The sequence below is a fragment of the Maylandia zebra genome, linkage group LG3, assembly GCF_041146795.1.
Source record: "Maylandia zebra isolate NMK-2024a linkage group LG3, Mzebra_GT3a, whole genome shotgun sequence".
Taxonomy (NCBI): domain Eukaryota; kingdom Metazoa; phylum Chordata; class Actinopteri; order Cichliformes; family Cichlidae; genus Maylandia; species Maylandia zebra.
The window spans coordinates 47320588-47336392 of record NC_135169.1 but is presented as its reverse complement, the minus strand read 5'-3'; the positions used below and the strand labels follow the sequence as shown (position 1 = coordinate 47336392).

At 40.6% G+C, this 15805-nt stretch overlaps 3 protein-coding genes across 3 annotated transcripts; 1 reads left to right on the top strand and 2 right to left on the bottom strand.

Moving 5' to 3' along the window:
* The first annotated feature begins 854 nt into the window (after positions 1-854).
* Positions 855-5558, top strand: epdl1 (ependymin-like 1). Its single transcript, XM_004567113.6, has 13 exons — positions 855-1077; positions 1213-1247; positions 1670-1804; positions 2276-2462; positions 2550-2637; positions 2741-2866; positions 3438-3441; positions 3617-3908; positions 4090-4124; positions 4259-4393; positions 4478-4670; positions 4828-4915; positions 5150-5558. Exons 1-13 carry the CDS (start codon positions 876-878, stop codon positions 5271-5273), a joined length of 1644 nt encoding a protein of 547 aa, XP_004567170.3. The 5' UTR covers positions 855-875; the 3' UTR covers positions 5274-5558.
* A 1457-nt stretch (positions 5559-7015) lies between these two features.
* cskmt (citrate synthase lysine methyltransferase) lies at positions 7016-8629 on the bottom strand. The gene is made up of 2 exons (XM_004567093.4): positions 8433-8629; positions 7016-7755 (listed from the first exon to the last, which is right to left on the bottom strand). Exons 1-2 carry the CDS (start codon positions 8509-8511, stop codon positions 7079-7081), a joined length of 756 nt encoding a protein of 251 aa, XP_004567150.1. The 5' UTR covers positions 8512-8629; the 3' UTR covers positions 7016-7078.
* A 435-nt stretch (positions 8630-9064) lies between these two features.
* Positions 9065-14422, bottom strand: LOC101466582 (ubiquitin thioesterase OTUB1). The gene is made up of 7 exons (XM_004567094.4): positions 14289-14422; positions 12325-12386; positions 10935-11033; positions 10689-10807; positions 10357-10441; positions 9829-10023; positions 9065-9655 (listed from the first exon to the last, which is right to left on the bottom strand). Exons 1-7 carry the CDS (start codon positions 14368-14370, stop codon positions 9458-9460), a joined length of 840 nt encoding a protein of 279 aa, XP_004567151.1. The 5' UTR covers positions 14371-14422; the 3' UTR covers positions 9065-9457.
* Positions 14423-15805: the final 1383 nt, after the last annotated feature.

Sequence of the window (15805 nt, the reverse complement as noted above, 5' to 3'; positions counted from 1 at the left end):
CAGTCACATGACAGTGATGTCATTCATGCGCACATGTTTACCCGTCCCCATTCGGCCAAAATCCTGTTCGGGCTTTATGAGCTGCCCTCTTTTGTAAACACAGCATGCTTTACCCTTGGCCCACTGTGCGCAGTATGACACAGTATCACTAAGCGCTGTTATGAATATTCGACTGGAAAGCGGTGTATTTTTGAAGTTTGTCCTCACTGTAAGTGCACTGTATGAATAGAGTTGGCATAACATTATAAGCACCTACAGATAGAAGAATAACACCGATGGTCTCTTCATCGTGGCAGACGTTAGTGGGTGGGATATGTAAGGGAGCAGGTGAACATTTTGCCCTCAAAGGTGTGTTAGAAGCACGAAAAACTGCAAGCGTAACGATTAGCGTGAGTTTGACGAGCGCCAAACTGTGACTGTTTGGAGACTGAGTCAGAACATTTCCAAACACTGCAGCTCTTGTGGGATGTTCTCAATCTGCGGTGGCCGGTGTGGGTATCTATGAAAAGTGGTCCATGAAGAACAGTGGTGAACCAGAGACTCGGTCGTGGACAGCCAAGGCTCACTGATAAAACGTGGGGACGAGCAATGGACGAGCTGCCGTTGCTCAGATTAAATGTGGTTCTGATAGAAAGATGTCAGGATACAGAGTGCATCACACAATATGAGGCAGGTGGTCATAATGGGGTTATGTTTCACTTTTGTTGCAGAATTTGTACATTTGTAAGCATTTACAGTCTACACACACTCTGCTGTATGAGTCTCTTGCCCTTGGAAAACATTAACCAGCTTTTAATGTACAAAGACATTTCCTTTTATGGGCTTACACTGCGACCTCACCCTGACAACACCCGAATCTGAACTTGAGCCCTCAGATGTTGGTTGAAAATAAAATCCGGAAGCATCTAGGCCTGTCTGGTCATCTGTCAGCATATATAAGGAAGTGCAGCTCCTCTAGAGCAACAGAGACTTCGCAACTACCTGTGAGAAAGTCTGCGGATTCCTCGAAGATGAAACTCTTTGTGGTGTTAGCGTGCGTGCTGGCAGGCTGCCTGGCAGAGAAACCTCGCCCATGCAGTAAGTAAAAAAGGAAATCGGAGACGAGCTCCGTTGTGGTTACAGTGATAGCTCACTGTTGGGTTCTCATTGCTGTTTTCTCTCGCTGACTTGTAAATATTAATAAATAATTCTGTTTTCTCTTATTTCACGCAGAAAGCCCTCCCCTTCTGACTGGAGCCCTCACTGTTGTGAGTTTATGCTTTGTGTACTTAAAACTTTTGCTGTTGCTATTAATTATGAGGGAGAAATGAGCCTCTGTTGTTGTTGTGCATTAGCAATGTTTGATTGAAACATAAAATATGACCCATTGTTTAATGTTTGGGTGAACAGTGGGTAAAAAGCATTTAAAAAAGAATAAAAGTGTGTCAGCCACTGCATCAGAGTTAGGAATGAGGTGGTCTTGTGGTGTTGAGATACAAGTCCAGACATTTCAGTGCTCAGGTCAAGGTCCAGATTGATGTTTATGGCGAGTGAGCACGTCTGACAGTGTGGAAAGCAAACAAAGAAAATGAAAGTTGTACTTGAACCAAACGTGCAACCACATTTAATTGTCATTCATATTCTGTGTGAACGAGAAAGATGTCAACAATCTTGCATTCTGTTTCTCCAGTCCACACAGAATGAAAAGCTGTGGGTTTATGCCAAATACCTGTACGATGCATGGGGACAAAGGGTCCGGCTCATGGAGCTGGGGAACTACCAGAACAAGTCTTTCACCTATGACGCCCTGCTGCTCTTCAGAGAGGTGACCAAAGCAAACACAAGAACGTCTCAAATATTTGTTTTAGTGTGCAAATCACTGCTGATACGATTCTACTGAAGTGGAGACGCATGAGGCCAACAACACAACATGTTATAAGAAAGTATTTTCTTTCCTTAATGTTTTACTGGAATATAATGGGAACTCGTAAGCATGTGCAACTGACACAATAAAAAGCGGGCCATATTTAAAAAAACAAAAAACAAAAAAAACCCCGACAATGACAGCATATTTAATTAGTTTAAGGTTAGCACATCTTTCTCTTGATTAGAATAGATATTATGGCATAATTTTGGGTGTGAGCACCCATATATGTTATTTCTGTGCTAGGTTTTGGTTGTTATTTCCATCTTCAGCAAACAGAAGTTACTGAAATAACCATCATCTTTAGACTGAATCCTATTGTATGTAACCGCAAAAGAAATTCTCATTCTTACCCCACAACTCATGCACCAGGCTGCCATGTATGAGATCGACGACAAAGCTCGTACATGCAAGAAAAAGCCTCTGAAGGCAGACTTCCATCCTATGGAAATCCCAATAAATTCAACTCTGGTGGGCCAAGCCGTCCTGGGCAGCTCATCTGGACCTGGTGAAGGACTCCTGGTCAACACCTGGACTGGAAATCTTCCTGGAAACACAGGTGAGTTGGCATCTAATGTTCAGAACTGTCATCCTGGCTGTTTATCTGCACTCTGTTTATGGACACATTTCATGTCTGTCCTTCCAGGAAAGTACCTGACCACCTTCACTGAATTCGGATGCATTCCAGTCAACACTATGTACCAGACACAAGAGTATGGATGGATGGCGACAGGGTTCGTTTTTTCTCAAGTCTATAGTGTGAAAAATGTAGAATGAAATACGTTTGCGTCCGTCCAAGTAAAAGCTGTGTCCCTTTTTTTTTTTTGTGCTCACCAGCTTCTTCAACAACGTCGTTGGGATTTCTGACCCTGGTCAGCTCAACCCCCCCGACTTCTGCCCAACAGAGATGACGTCGAATGGAGAGAAGCCTGAAGATTTCACCAGCTTGTTCTTTAAGCTGCAGTGAAGGCTTCGGCGGGTTTTTATCTTACGCAGTGCACTGAGATCACCAATGTTGGAAATTGGCATTATATAAGTAAAAATGAATGGCATGTAATTGCATGTAAAATGCTGTCTCCCCCGTATTCCTGTTTAAAACATGGAGGACGAGTTTGGCCTCATTGTTCTTTCTGTGTATCTCTAACCGGGATGAACTTTGCAGTCTTTTTGGCATGCAGAAAATGATAAAGCGGTTCGACAAATCATCTGGTTTGTTTTGGTTTTTTTGTAACAGGTTATTGCCTGTCATATTTGCTTTTCTTACTTCCCATTTTCTAACACTGTGTTGTGGCCACATCTTGTGTTCATCAATATAAATGTAACGCATGAATGCATGCGGTGTATTTCTTGTTTCATAAGAAAAGGTAAAGAAGGATGTATTCTCACAATCTGTCTATTGACACAAAAAAACCAACATGTGACTTAATGGTTTCAAGAGGAAAAAAAAAAAGTCCTGGAGGATCAAAAGTCTTTATGTTTAATGCCCACCTTGCTGGTTTCCAGTTGTTACTTGCTTTCTGGGTTGGTTCACCAGAGAGGTGACACTAGTCACCTTTACCAGCAGACATAGTTTCTAGCTTGTTAAAGTAGTTTGTGTACATATGAAGTGGGAGTGGTTAAGGTTACAAATGCTGCTCTTTTACATCTACATGCAGTCTATCCTCTCAACTTTCTCTTCAGTCAGCCTTCTAGCTCCTCCCCTTGGTTTGTTAGTTAGGGGTCAAAACAGCTAAAACGCAGTTTCTACTATTAAAAGACATTCCCCTTGACTTTTATTCTCACATAACTGGCGTATTGAGAAATGACAAACAAAAAACTTGGCAGCGAAAACAGAATGGGAGTATCACCTGCTTGTTTTTTAAGGAAGTGATATTTTTGAAGCAGTATCATATGAGCAGCTGTTGCAGAGGAAAACATTCAGATCTGCAATCGAACAGCATGAAGGTCCTCGTCCTGCTTGTGTGCCTGTCCGTGGGCTGTCTCGCTCAGAGACCACGGCATTGCAGTGAGTACGCAAACATCTGAAGAAAGTCCTCTTTCTTCAAATGTCTCCAAATGCAGCAGTTCTCTTGCTTTAGCATCAGAACTGATGGTGCCGATTTGTTTTTGCTTCAGTGTAGAATGACCAAGTTAGCAATGTAGCACATCTGTAGTGTAAATCCTCCAAAATGCTTTAATTTTCACAGGATACCCGCCACTGATGAGCGGAAGCCTGTCTGTGGTAAGTCTCCTCTCATATCCCTCGATTACATTTGAGTGTTGCAATAACAACTGATACTTAATGCAGTTGTTAGTTATTCAGAGTAATCTGTGAGAAGTAATCTGCAATGACGAACATTTGCCTCTGTTTGAAAGTCCACTGCAAATCAGAAACTGCTGGCATTCTCCAAGTACATCTATGATGGACTGGGAGAGCGCATCCGCTTCAGACAGTTTGGACTCTATGACAATAAGACCTACCACCTTGATGTGCTTCTACTGTACAGAGAGGTAGCGACGGCACAGCAGTAATATTTGCATTCAAGTTTATCCTGGATACCATAAATGACTGTGTAATGGTGCCCTGTCCTCTAGGGTGTTATGTACAAAATAAACAACAAGAACCACACATGCACTAAGCAGCATCTGAGCCCTGACTTCCATCCGCTGGCAGTTCCAAGAAATGCCACCCTGATGGGCCAGGTTGTGTTGGGCGCCTCCTCTGGTCCTGGACAGGGAGTCCTGGTCAACAGTTGGTACGGGGAGGAGAAGACGAAGACGGGATCAGGTACAATAAGAGGAAATCAAAGCGAAAAATTGCAAAGTCATGTGTTAGTTTGTAACACATGACATTCTCTTACATAAGCTTGTGTTGATCACAAACAAACCTGCTTGTCTGCTTGCGCTGCCTCGGCTCCCATGTGATCCACTTCTTGTTTCTGCAGCCAAGTACTTTACCACTGTCACCCAGTTTGGATGCATCCCCGTCAGTACTCTGTACCACACCAGCAGCGGTGACTGGGTGGTCAACAGGTCAGTGGGCAGAAGGCTTTTAATATTGTTCTAGAACTTTCATGCATGTTTCCAAAACTATTTGTCACGTTGCGTTTTTTTCCTTAATATTTGCCAGTAAACACTGAACTGGGTCCCTCAGTAGGGCACTGGCTTTTTCTCACACTCTAAAGTCTCTGAGAATCTGTGATCCTGGTTGAAGAAAACTGTTGGCATCCTCTGATTCATTTTGCTTCATTTGTTTCTGTTTTTCAGCTTCTATAACAATGTCATTGGATTAGTCGATCCCCAAAAACTCAACCCGCCATTTTTCTGCATGAATGCTGAGCAGGGGGATGAAGACGAGCCAGTAACATTTCTCAGCTTGTTTAAAGAATGATTTTACAAATGGTGGTGACAATGATGATGATGATGAGTCACTGAACTGCGTTGCTGCCATTCATAAACAAGCTTCATTTGGTTAAAATTCATGCTAATATTTAATCAGAGTATTTTCATACATATTTTACATTCATCAGATTGAGCAGCGTTTCCTCTAAAATCTATTTTTAATCACACTGTTTCTCTTTTTTAATATTTTCCCATAACAGTTTATCGGTTAAATTAGTGTTTTAACATTTATGTCATAAGAAAATAAAAACAAATTCAGAAAAGTCGAGCCTGATACTTTGTTCCTGATACTTTTTTCATTGATCTGCACAAACTGCAGTAGGAGTGTGGCAATAATCAATACTCACAGACTAACAACGCAAAGACTAAAGGCCACTGGTATGTCCCACTGGGTGGCATGTTGGCAAAGTTCAGGAGTATCACACCAAAGAAGATCCTGAAGCTGAAGAAGCATTTTGCCATTCCCACTTCAAGAAGACTTCAAATGAATATTTTAACCTCACACCTTCCACAACAAAACTGGACAAATCAAGAAATAAATCTAATGGCATACATTCTGCTACTTTCCAGATGTTGCAGAGTGTGGTGTAAGGGTATTGCTACACCCTGTCATCCACTGATTGACTGGGGGGGTAGGCAAACTGAGGGCTATCAGCAGTGTCTTGGGCCATGTGGTTGATGTGTGTGAGAACCAGTTTTTCGAGGCATTTCATGGCAATTGGTGTGAGTGCCACTGGCCTGAAGTCGTTTAAGGTGGACATGTCCGGTCTTTTGGAGACTGGTATGATGGTGGAGGATTCGAAAACGCATGGGACTACTGCCTGACAGGTTGAAATGCACAATGCACTGTTACCTCCCAACAAGCATCCCTCATCATCATTTCTTTGTGGCGTTTCTCTCTGTGTGTGAGTAGTCCAGCTTCTTCCCACAGAGGCATTAAAGCCTCAGTGGGGTTAGGTTGTTTTGCCCATAGGTGTGAGCGGTTGTGTTTGTGTTAGAGAGACACCTTTTCCACCCACCCACCCTCCCAAAAAGCTAGAATTGGATGAACCAAATGACATTTGTAATGCATTATGTAAAGCTGCAAGGTATTTAGATGTTTCTCATAAATAAATCTGAGTAACATGAATTAATAAATCAGAAATAATATCTGAATGCGGGAGATCCATCACTGCCAAAAAATATTAATTTGATTGGAAACCATTAATGTGTCTAGCTGATGTTTTTTCTTCCCTTTTCTTTCTTCCCTATTGTAGTGCACTGTAACTTTGGTACTTTGTACCTAGAGCTACTCTTCTGTTTACAAAGAGGAAATGAGCAATGTGGTCGCGACCTGGAAAACACACTGCCACAACATCACAACAACTTTGCCTACTTATCTCTCTATATATAAGTTAGATATATATAGAAGTACTTCCATAATATGATCGCCCAAAACTACTGGGCTTTAAACATTACTAACGTGTACCTAAAACTGCCGTCTCCAGGCCTGGAAATGTTTCTACTCTACTCTACATGTCTTTAAAATATTTCTCTAAAAGAGGCATATGTGTGATGTAAGTATAGAGAACATTTACTTTGCAAATTGTATCAGTGTTGTGTTCTGCTGGATGGGATTGAAATCCTGGATGCTGGGTGCCTGCTGGCCACTAGATGGCAGTGTGTGACAAGTAATGAAAGAGAGAGATTTCCAAATCTATGCAACTCAAACATGAAACACTGATTTACAGTTCAGAGATGATATTACAATTGTGTTGTATTATTTTATTTATTTATTGGAGTAAAAAGTTTCAGTTATAGAGCAGGATGAGGGGTCACCTGGTAGCAGTAGTAATGGATCCCCCTTAGCTCTCCAACTTCCTGCACCCCAACATCTGCTGTCATCACTCCCGGATCCTGTGCAGCCGTCTCCAGCCAAATAAGCCTGGAGTCAGGGTCCTCATCAGAAAACTGGAGCAAGGACCCTGAACTCCGCAACACCCTTAAACACTGCTTCAAGACCAGGCTGGCATTTCGCTTCCCCTCCCTGGACCTTAACAAGGCATCAGTGGTCCCCTTGTCAATTATAAGGTCCACAGTACTAGGACTGAAGCGTTTATCAAGCTGTGTGCAGTCCAGCTCTACGAACTCAATTTGAGAAGAACAGCTGTGAGGTTGAATGGCTTTAGCTTGAATGTGTTCCTGCATTAGTTTCACAGCTATGGGGGAAATGTCAGCACAAGTGACATGGACGGAGACAGGAGAGTGCCTGTAGATAGAGGGTCCCAGTGCTGACGTACCACAGCCCATATCCACCACCTGGAGCGCAGCGTCTGGGCGAGACATAGTTTGCAAGAGGGGCATGATGAAGTCTCGGACAGAATCGAAACCAAAAAACCACTCAAAGTTTTTGAAGGTGGCTTTCCCGCTGCTGGTCTCGGTGTAGAAGCGGTCCCAGGTTGCTTTCTTATCCATGTTTTCAATCAGTTCAGCTACAGTGAAACAAAGATGGGACACAGGAGTTATCAGTAATACACAAAACATCGGTTATTTTAGCATGATCATGACTGAGCTCTTTTCTTAGGTTATAAATAGACATTAATAGTTTCTTTTGAGGAAGTTCCCTCAACTTTAATGTGATTTCCAAGTTTATACAACAGCAGTGTGTATAAGATACATTTATGCATTGCTGATATTGTTGTAAAGATGCACAAAACCTTTCAGTCAAATCCACGTGATAAACATGCTTTGCTGTTTGGTTCAGCTTTTCGGAAGCTGCGGTTTATGATGTTGTTGACAGGTGTTTGGCTAAGTGTTGCCCAACTGTGGTCTGCACAATTGTTTAGAAGGCACACTGCGGCTGCGATTAGAGACTTCAAGCACATCTTTCTACACAGCTACGATGACCTTTAATGGGCTTTAATGTGTAAACTAGCAGCCGACTGTACTACAGGACTACCTCGTGGTACAACTGCTTTTTTTTCAGTGAATACGTCACTAGCTTGCACCCCAGTCACAGCAGAGTCCTTCGTCTGTGAATGGCTAAGGTGTTGTAGCTAGTTGCTAGCTGTAGCTTATTAGTCTGCAGTCACGTGTAGCATGAAATGTCATGAACACATTTCAGTCAGGCTAGCCTGGTATTAAAAAAATATAACATGTTTATACATACCAGTTAGAGAAGAATGATACCGCAAATAAGCCCCCAAAACTCTTCTGCCTGACAAAAATGACTTTAAAAACGGAGACATCTTGCCTTTCACTCTAACCTTTAACGTAAGAGTTCTCACTTTGGTATTTTTTCTTGGTACCAACAGGACTCAACGTCCATAAAATGCTAAAGAGCAAAGTATTTTATGGTTATAGACGATCTTTGGTTCGGTTATGCTGCAGTGACGGAACTGCGCATGTGTGTGAGTGCAAGCGTAAACAACATACACCCACTTAACCATTCTGTCAAAAAGCAGCTGTCCGTGTACATCACTGACATCTGTATATTGAGAACTACATATCAAACGCTTTCTAGGTACCAAAAACCTTTTAACATGTACGTTTTCTCTTGTAGGTCATATACAATTTATTACTGTATAGTCCCATATTCTTCTTTCTCCTCTCCCTGCAGGAATAATGCAATAATGCTTTCAATTCAAGTATGGTTATACCAGGTTCCTACAGATGGATGCAGCACAGTTCTGACATCAAATATGCATCAACGTGCAGTGTTGTTTACACAAAAAGACTTAGAACGTTATTCTCAACTTTCAATATTTAACTGAAAAACAAAAATCATACTGACACAAGAAATAAGATGTAAATTGCTTTAATAAAACTCAATGAAACGCAGTGTAACAAAGGAAAAGAAACAAAGCAAGTAGATAACATTTACAACCACAAAAGAAAAAAAAACCCTGTACAACTCTAAATGGTTGGAGTCACTTCTATATTTCCAAAGATTTTTTTTTTTAATTTAATCATTTTGTCATGACTGAAGGTAAATTTGGGGGTTTGGGGCAAGAAGGGCAAATGAGGCAAGTAATGTGATTTTCTCTCTCTTTTTCGTTTTTTTTTTTCCAAATACACGAGTGTAATCTCATACACAGATGTACGTTTCATCAGCATGGCTGCTGGTAGGATTTCTTGAATGCGCTGCTGCGGCACACAGCAGGAGATGCATGAGATGGGCTGTGGCCAGGAGTGCTATTTGTACAAGATGTCATAATGGCCAGGTCTATAGAGGAGGAAGATGCGGGGGTCTCCGCCTTCGGGAAAGACGTGGTGATTGACTGTTCCTCCCTCTCCTCTATCCATGTACTCCACCAGAATGGATACGTCCAAGGCCTGAGCTAAGGCGATGATGTGAATGTGGTCACTTTCTTTAGACATTGGCTCTACCTCCTTGGAAAAAGAGAAGAAAAAAGCACATTAGGTGCGAGTTTCAGACAATAAAACGTGTTTTTTGTACCAGAATGGCAAACAGTCATAACATGTCATAACAGTTCAACAGTTATGTACATTATATTTAAATTTAAAAGCAGGAAAATGATTATCTACGTAGGGAAAACCTTCACCTGCTGGCAGAACTCCTTGACAGTGCGCCCACCCTCTATGAAATGCTGAAAGAAGGTATGCTGTCGCTGCAAGTAGCCTGAGGTGAGCAACCGCAGGTACACCACCACATAGTCTGATACGTTCTGGTCATTGAAGGAGTTCAGCAGCTCCTGCAGGCTCGGCTGTTTCTCACATAGCTCAATCAGGTCCATGAACTAGCAAGAAAAACAAGATTTACATGTTTAGACTCATGTACTCAGGCCTCAGCTTGCCAACTTTCTATTTAACTGGCCAAAACATGTGCTCTGGCAGATGGCCATCTAAAAATGGCTAATCAATAAGGAAAAATCATTTGCACCTTAACCAACATAACAAATGATATGCTGTCAATCAGGTTGAGGGTTTTACACCTCTTTTTTTAAGCTTATTTACAGCAACAATGTAAAAAAAAACCAGACAATAAAACAAATGTATCTAACTAGATGACATCCATTTGCATTTGTAGCAACTTCACAAAAATAGTCATTTAGGTTTGCCAGAATACTCACAGTATTGTGAAAATCTTCAATAGTAAACTCAGTGAAACCTTCGTTAACCAGATCCAGTTTACTTTTAGCTGCAACTGCTTTGAACCTGATGAGACAAAATGTGTATTTAAAAAGTAAAAATTGTAAATATTACAGCCGCCTATGTGCTTATCCGAATTTTAAAATATTGAAAACAGAACACAGTGTACTGCCCACACACACTCATACATCCGATGAACAGACAGAACAGCAGCAGAACGCATTTAAATCGTCTGAGATGATGATGAAGTGTGAATTTGAGCATAGACACTAACAGCCAGCAGAGCACACACAGTAACCACTCTGGCACTCACCTCTGAAGTTCTTTGCTGTCATCTAGCAGGGACTCGAGATGTGCAAAGCCAAAGGCTCTGTAGAAACAGTTTCCATCTGGTCGCGTCTTGCGAATGTACGAGTATTTTTTGTGCAGGTCCTGTAATAACAATAATTTTAAAAAATCTGTAACACCAGATCCAAAACAGTTTTTGCGAATTTAAACAGAGAAACTTTGGATTGACGTGTGGCTGCAGTAACCTGAGAGGTGCAGCGCTCTGACTGACCTTGATCTTGAGCTGATAAACCGTGTCATCCTCAGCGTACTCGCTCTGCAGCACCGACAGGTCCTGTCTGTCTGACACTAAAGGGTTACTGTTGGCTATCTGCACAACCACACACACAAAATTGCAAATTAGTCATTGCAATCCATCTCAATACTTGTTTTTAGACTTTTTATTAAACAGTATGTCAGTGATTATGCATTAGTGACATTTCTTTTTATGCTCATCATAATCTCACAGCTGTGCACATAAAGCCTGTTACAGGTCAAGGTCAGTGTAATTACTGCACAGATAGATTCTCAAAGAAATGCATCTCATTTGTGTTCAGAGTGCAAATGATGCTTTTATAGCCCTGTCCACATGTCATCTGAGATTTCTGAAGTTGTAACTGTGAAAAAAATAAATAAATAAATAAATAAATAAAGACAGTGGAATAGGGCTGCCACAAACGATTATTTTGATAGTCGACTAGTCACCGATTATTTTTGCGATTAGTCGACTAATCAGATCATCATCCATTGAACGTAAAAGTACAGCTTATTGCACCAGCAGCATCTGCTCTTATATAACTATCATTAGCTTACAGCTTTAAGTGTTTAAGGTCTGTGCTAACTAAAAATAAAGACAAGATGATAGTTAATTGAATTTTAATTAAATGTGCAGATTGTTTCGGTGGAGTTTAATAAACTCAGCCGATTTACTCAGGAACAAATAAAATACTGAAAAAAGCCAAACAATAACATTTTTAAGTTATCTAAGTGACTTATATATCATGTTTAACCTGAGTAGGGCGGTGGGTTTGAAAACGATCTGCCGGGAGTCCGGTGCTCTCATGGCCCCCGGCTAGCTATCGAGCTAGTGGGTAACAGACGTCTCTGAAAACGTCGGAGCGCTTTTGAAAATATGTGGTGTCCTGATAAACTGAGCAGATATTTGAGGTTTACACAGCTACATTCTCGCCTGAAAATATGTTAAACGTTTATTTTGTGACCCAGAAAGAATAATAAGAGTAATATTAAAACTAACTAGCTGCCGCCATTGTTGACAACTGCGCTGGGCCGCGCTATGAATTCTGGGACACAGTTTCTTCTTCTTCGGGGTTTAACGGCAGCTGGCATCCTTGTACATGCAGTGCTGCCATCTTCTGTTTCAGTCCGTTATTACACTCTTAAATCCTACTACTTATTCCTGCTTTTGGGATCTTACAAAGTTTCAAACGACACGTCGACTATTAAATCAGTCGTCGACGATTTTGATAGTCGACGTAATCGTGACTAGTCGACTAATCGTGGCAGCCCTACAGTGGAATGTGGAAATTTGCTCATCCGGATCCCGAGAATAACACAAAGTCATCTTTATTTCTTTTTGCTTTCCAAACTAAAGGCTTTCTTACCTCCTGCTGAATCCGGTCCTGTTGAGCAATTATGGCCTCATCATATGCTAGGCAGTTCACTCCTGTAAGACAAAGGTGACATATTTAAGAGGCTTCAGGAGTAGAGTAGTACTTAAATGACATACTGGCCGACATGGAGGATGGTGAAGCTGTGGCATTGGGATTTTAACTGCACATCAGACTAGAAGCAGATTTACAATACCATAAATGTAGTAGCATTTATGGTGCTATATAAAGACAATAGCACTGTAACAGTTCTGAAACTGAGACTGAAACTGCCCTACAAACATCTACAGTATCAAAGCACAACTCCATCTTCCCAAACTGTGCAAGCTGTATAGAGGTGTTAATGTTTCGTCAAAGGATGCTAGTCTGAGAAAACTCTAATGTTTAAAAACTGATTAGGTTAACGTCTTTAGTAGAGGGACCCTAATGTGATCTACTGCCCAGATCTGTGGTTTAAAAAAATGAAAAAATTGAAAAAAGGATGAACTGAAAGCTAGTTCCACCTTCTAGTGTTTCAGAAAGTTAGGATGCAAGCGTTTGCTACTAGGAAAACAACTGTTGCACAAATTCAATATTTGGATTGGATATTGATCCGATACCAACCGTGAAAACTGGACCGGCTATCAGTGATAACGAGCCAGCCCATTCGATTCACTTCTGTGTTGCTCTGTGTTTACTTTGCCACGTGTATCCTAGAGCTGTTTTCTTTTAATTCACTAACAAATACCAAAAATTGTATAGAATTATATTTATTTATTCATTCCTTTTTAGTTTTTTCAAAGTTAGGAAATGTTTTAACTTGAGTCTCGTGTTTCCTGAAACATAAAAGAATACTTTCTAGTCTCTTGCTCACATTGATATAGATTATTCAATTAAAACTGGTATCCTATCGCTAGTCAGTATTAGCAGTTAGCAAAGCTAAGGTATCGGTATTGGATGGGATTCAGAACAAGCCTATTTGGGCCATCGCTGACTGCATTCACTTTTACAATTGGTGTGTTTAAGCAGATGTGACCTAGTGACACTGTCAGTGTACCTGCATTGCACCTGCAACGCTGTGTGACAATGTAATACCCGAACAAGCCAGGGACTAAAACTGAAATAACTTTATATTACTTGGTTATTCTAGGATATTTTTTAAAAACGCCTAGCTTGGATTTAGCAATCACAATTAAATGCGACTACATTATCTTGGATGTAAAAATAAATAAATAAACTTGATTACCCGTAATACAGTGTAGGTAAGGAACTAGTATCTTAATAAAAGTAACGGTGCCAGGTCCTGCATGTCGTTTTGCTTTAAATGTTTGTCTTTTGTCAAAAAGCCCTTTTAGCTCGGTGTTTTCCTTCTCACTGGCGAAACCACTGATTTCGTTATAATGCCAGACAGCTGCATGTAAACAAAATGTAATAAAATCTGGAATAAATCAATTGACAAAGACACACTTCCCCTTTCCGTTTTCGTCACCTGCCGACACCAATAAGCAAACAAGAGCGCATTTAGCCCTTGGTCAGCATTTAACATGAAAACAAGTTAACCTACAAGCTAACGTCAGTCAGCTAAACTTGGCTAGCGCGACTTGTGCGAAAACAAAACAAATTTTAGCCACGACGACAGTCGCAGTTTTACAAACTAAAAATACGACGTCTTTTCTTTAATATTAAGTACACATTTTAAGCATTTCCAAAAGTCAAAACCTCTGGAACTGTCACTCACTGCTGCCCTGACATTAACTAAACAAGCTTTTTTTTCTTTGTGTAGCAGTGGCAGCTAGCTAACGTTAGCCCAGAAGCTCTGGCCTCTGTGTGCCCCTCACCGCTGCACATCAGCCAGATTCAGCACGGAGGAGGTAACGGCTGAAACGCTTTACAGATGCTCGTGTGAATAAGAGCTTTGTTTAGAAGAGAAATGACAGCGCACTTTGCTTGACATTTGTTGGTGTAACTGTTTCTCTCACCCTCCATCTCTCCCTGTGATGACTCTTGCTGCTCCTCCGCCATCTTAGCTGCTGAGATCGGTTTCCTCCCTCCGCATGACATCACTCGTCGCACACTTCCGAGCGCAGGTCAACGGTAAACTTACTTTATTTATTTATTTATTTATTTATTTATTCATTCATTCATTCATTCATTTAGTTGGTGGGCAACCTTTTCGCATGAATAATGACTTTGTTAACAAAGCTAAAGCGTCGTACGAGGCTTCCAGTAAATAATGCATTTATTTACATAATTACAGTATTATACCATATTTAATATACATTTATTTCTTTATTAATTAAAAACTTTAACTAAAATGAATAGAATATTTGGTAGTGTTGTCAAAGGGTTCGTGTTGTTGCTCCACGCCATTATAACAGGTTTCTTTTCTGAGGGTCAGGCAGGATTATGAGGCAGGTGAAGTGTGCAGTCCTTCCACAAAACCATGGACCCTCACAGACCTGTACAGTCACTGGTTTGGGGTCATTTGTTTAATTGCAAACATGGGGAAAATTATGCACTAATTCACTCTAAAATTAGAAGGGCTAAGGAGTTAGAAAATCCCTGCATACGTTAGTTCTAAATGGCTTGTTTTTATTTATTAAGTTAGTGGCTGTTCTTTAGTATCTATGATGAAGGTAAAAATACCACAAACAATTCGTTTTGTACATTCATCCTCTGTGATTTTGAGTTGGCCCTTTCCTGTCAGTATAAAGGTGTTTAACTGCACATTTGATCTTAGTATTAGAAAAAGCAGAGCACTTTCAACAACATATCTAAATATAAATACATAAATGTAAGAAATCTCTTGCGTCTCTCTTTGGGCATACATTTTAAGAAATAAAAGTGTCAAATTACATTTCTAAAAAAAATGGTAGCTCATTCTCCAGTCTGCCCTGTTATTACAAAACAACGTTTTTCTTAATTCACAGGAAACATCCTGTTTTTTAAATGTATTTATTTATCTTTTTTGTTTTGTTTTGTTACTATGGATGAAAAAAGAGACATTTTGATAGTATCAGAATCAGTAGTTAAAAAAATAACAGAAAGGGTCCTGTCATCTAATTGTTTATCTATTAGTTTTGATGCATGAATTTCCATAAGGGAGGGGAAAACATTAAGATGCATGGAAAAATTAAACTCCATCATATTTATCATAGCTGTCCAGTGGTCTGAACTGGAGTCTTTACCAGACCGATTTATGTTTGACACCCTTGCCCAACAGTACTCTTAGGAAAACCCCAACAATCACAACAACAAGCGCATATGAGTAAGCACTCTGTGACAGTGGGGAGGAAAAACACCCTTTTAACAGGAACAAAGTAGGGCAGAACCAGCCTTGAGGAAGGCTGCCACTCCTCCTGCTGTGCCTGTGGTTCGAGGACTCTGACAGTTAGCATGACTCAGTGGGTGCTGGTTCATTTAAACATATTCATCCTGTTGCAACCAAGATGACTACATTAACTCTGATGAAGCAATTGGATATATGGACAATGCA

What these genes read in the sequence shown, in the direction of transcription:
- cskmt (XM_004567093.4), bottom strand. Translation starts at nt 8,511, where the DNA reads ATGTCTCCGTTTTTAAAGTCATTTTTGTCAGGCAGAAGAGTTTTGGGG. An exon ending in GTATCATTCTTCTCTAACTG is followed by an intron (nt 7,756 to 8,432) that starts GTATGTATAAAC and finishes GTTTCACTGTAG; the next exon opens with CTGAACTGATTGAAAACATG.
- epdl1 (XM_004567113.6), top strand. Translation starts at nt 876, where the DNA reads ATGTTGGTTGAAAATAAAATCCGGAAGCATCTAGGCCTGTCTGGTCAT. An exon ending in AGAGAAACCTCGCCCATGCA is followed by an intron (nt 1,078 to 1,212) that starts GTAAGTAAAAAA and finishes TATTTCACGCAG; the next exon opens with AAAGCCCTCCCCTTCTGACT. An exon ending in TGAGCGGAAGCCTGTCTGTG is followed by an intron (nt 4,125 to 4,258) that starts GTAAGTCTCCTC and finishes TCTGTTTGAAAG; the next exon opens with TCCACTGCAAATCAGAAACT.
- LOC101466582 (XM_004567094.4), bottom strand. Translation starts at nt 14,370, where the DNA reads ATGTCATGCGGAGGGAGGAAACCGATCTCAGCAGCTAAGATGGCGGAG. An exon ending in TTTATCAGCTCAAGATCAAG is followed by an intron (nt 10,808 to 10,934) that starts GTCAGTCAGAGC and finishes TTGTTATTACAG; the next exon opens with GACCTGCACAAAAAATACTC. An exon ending in TCAAGGAGTTCTGCCAGCAG is followed by an intron (nt 9,656 to 9,828) that starts GTGAAGGTTTTC and finishes TCTTTTTCCAAG; the next exon opens with GAGGTAGAGCCAATGTCTAA.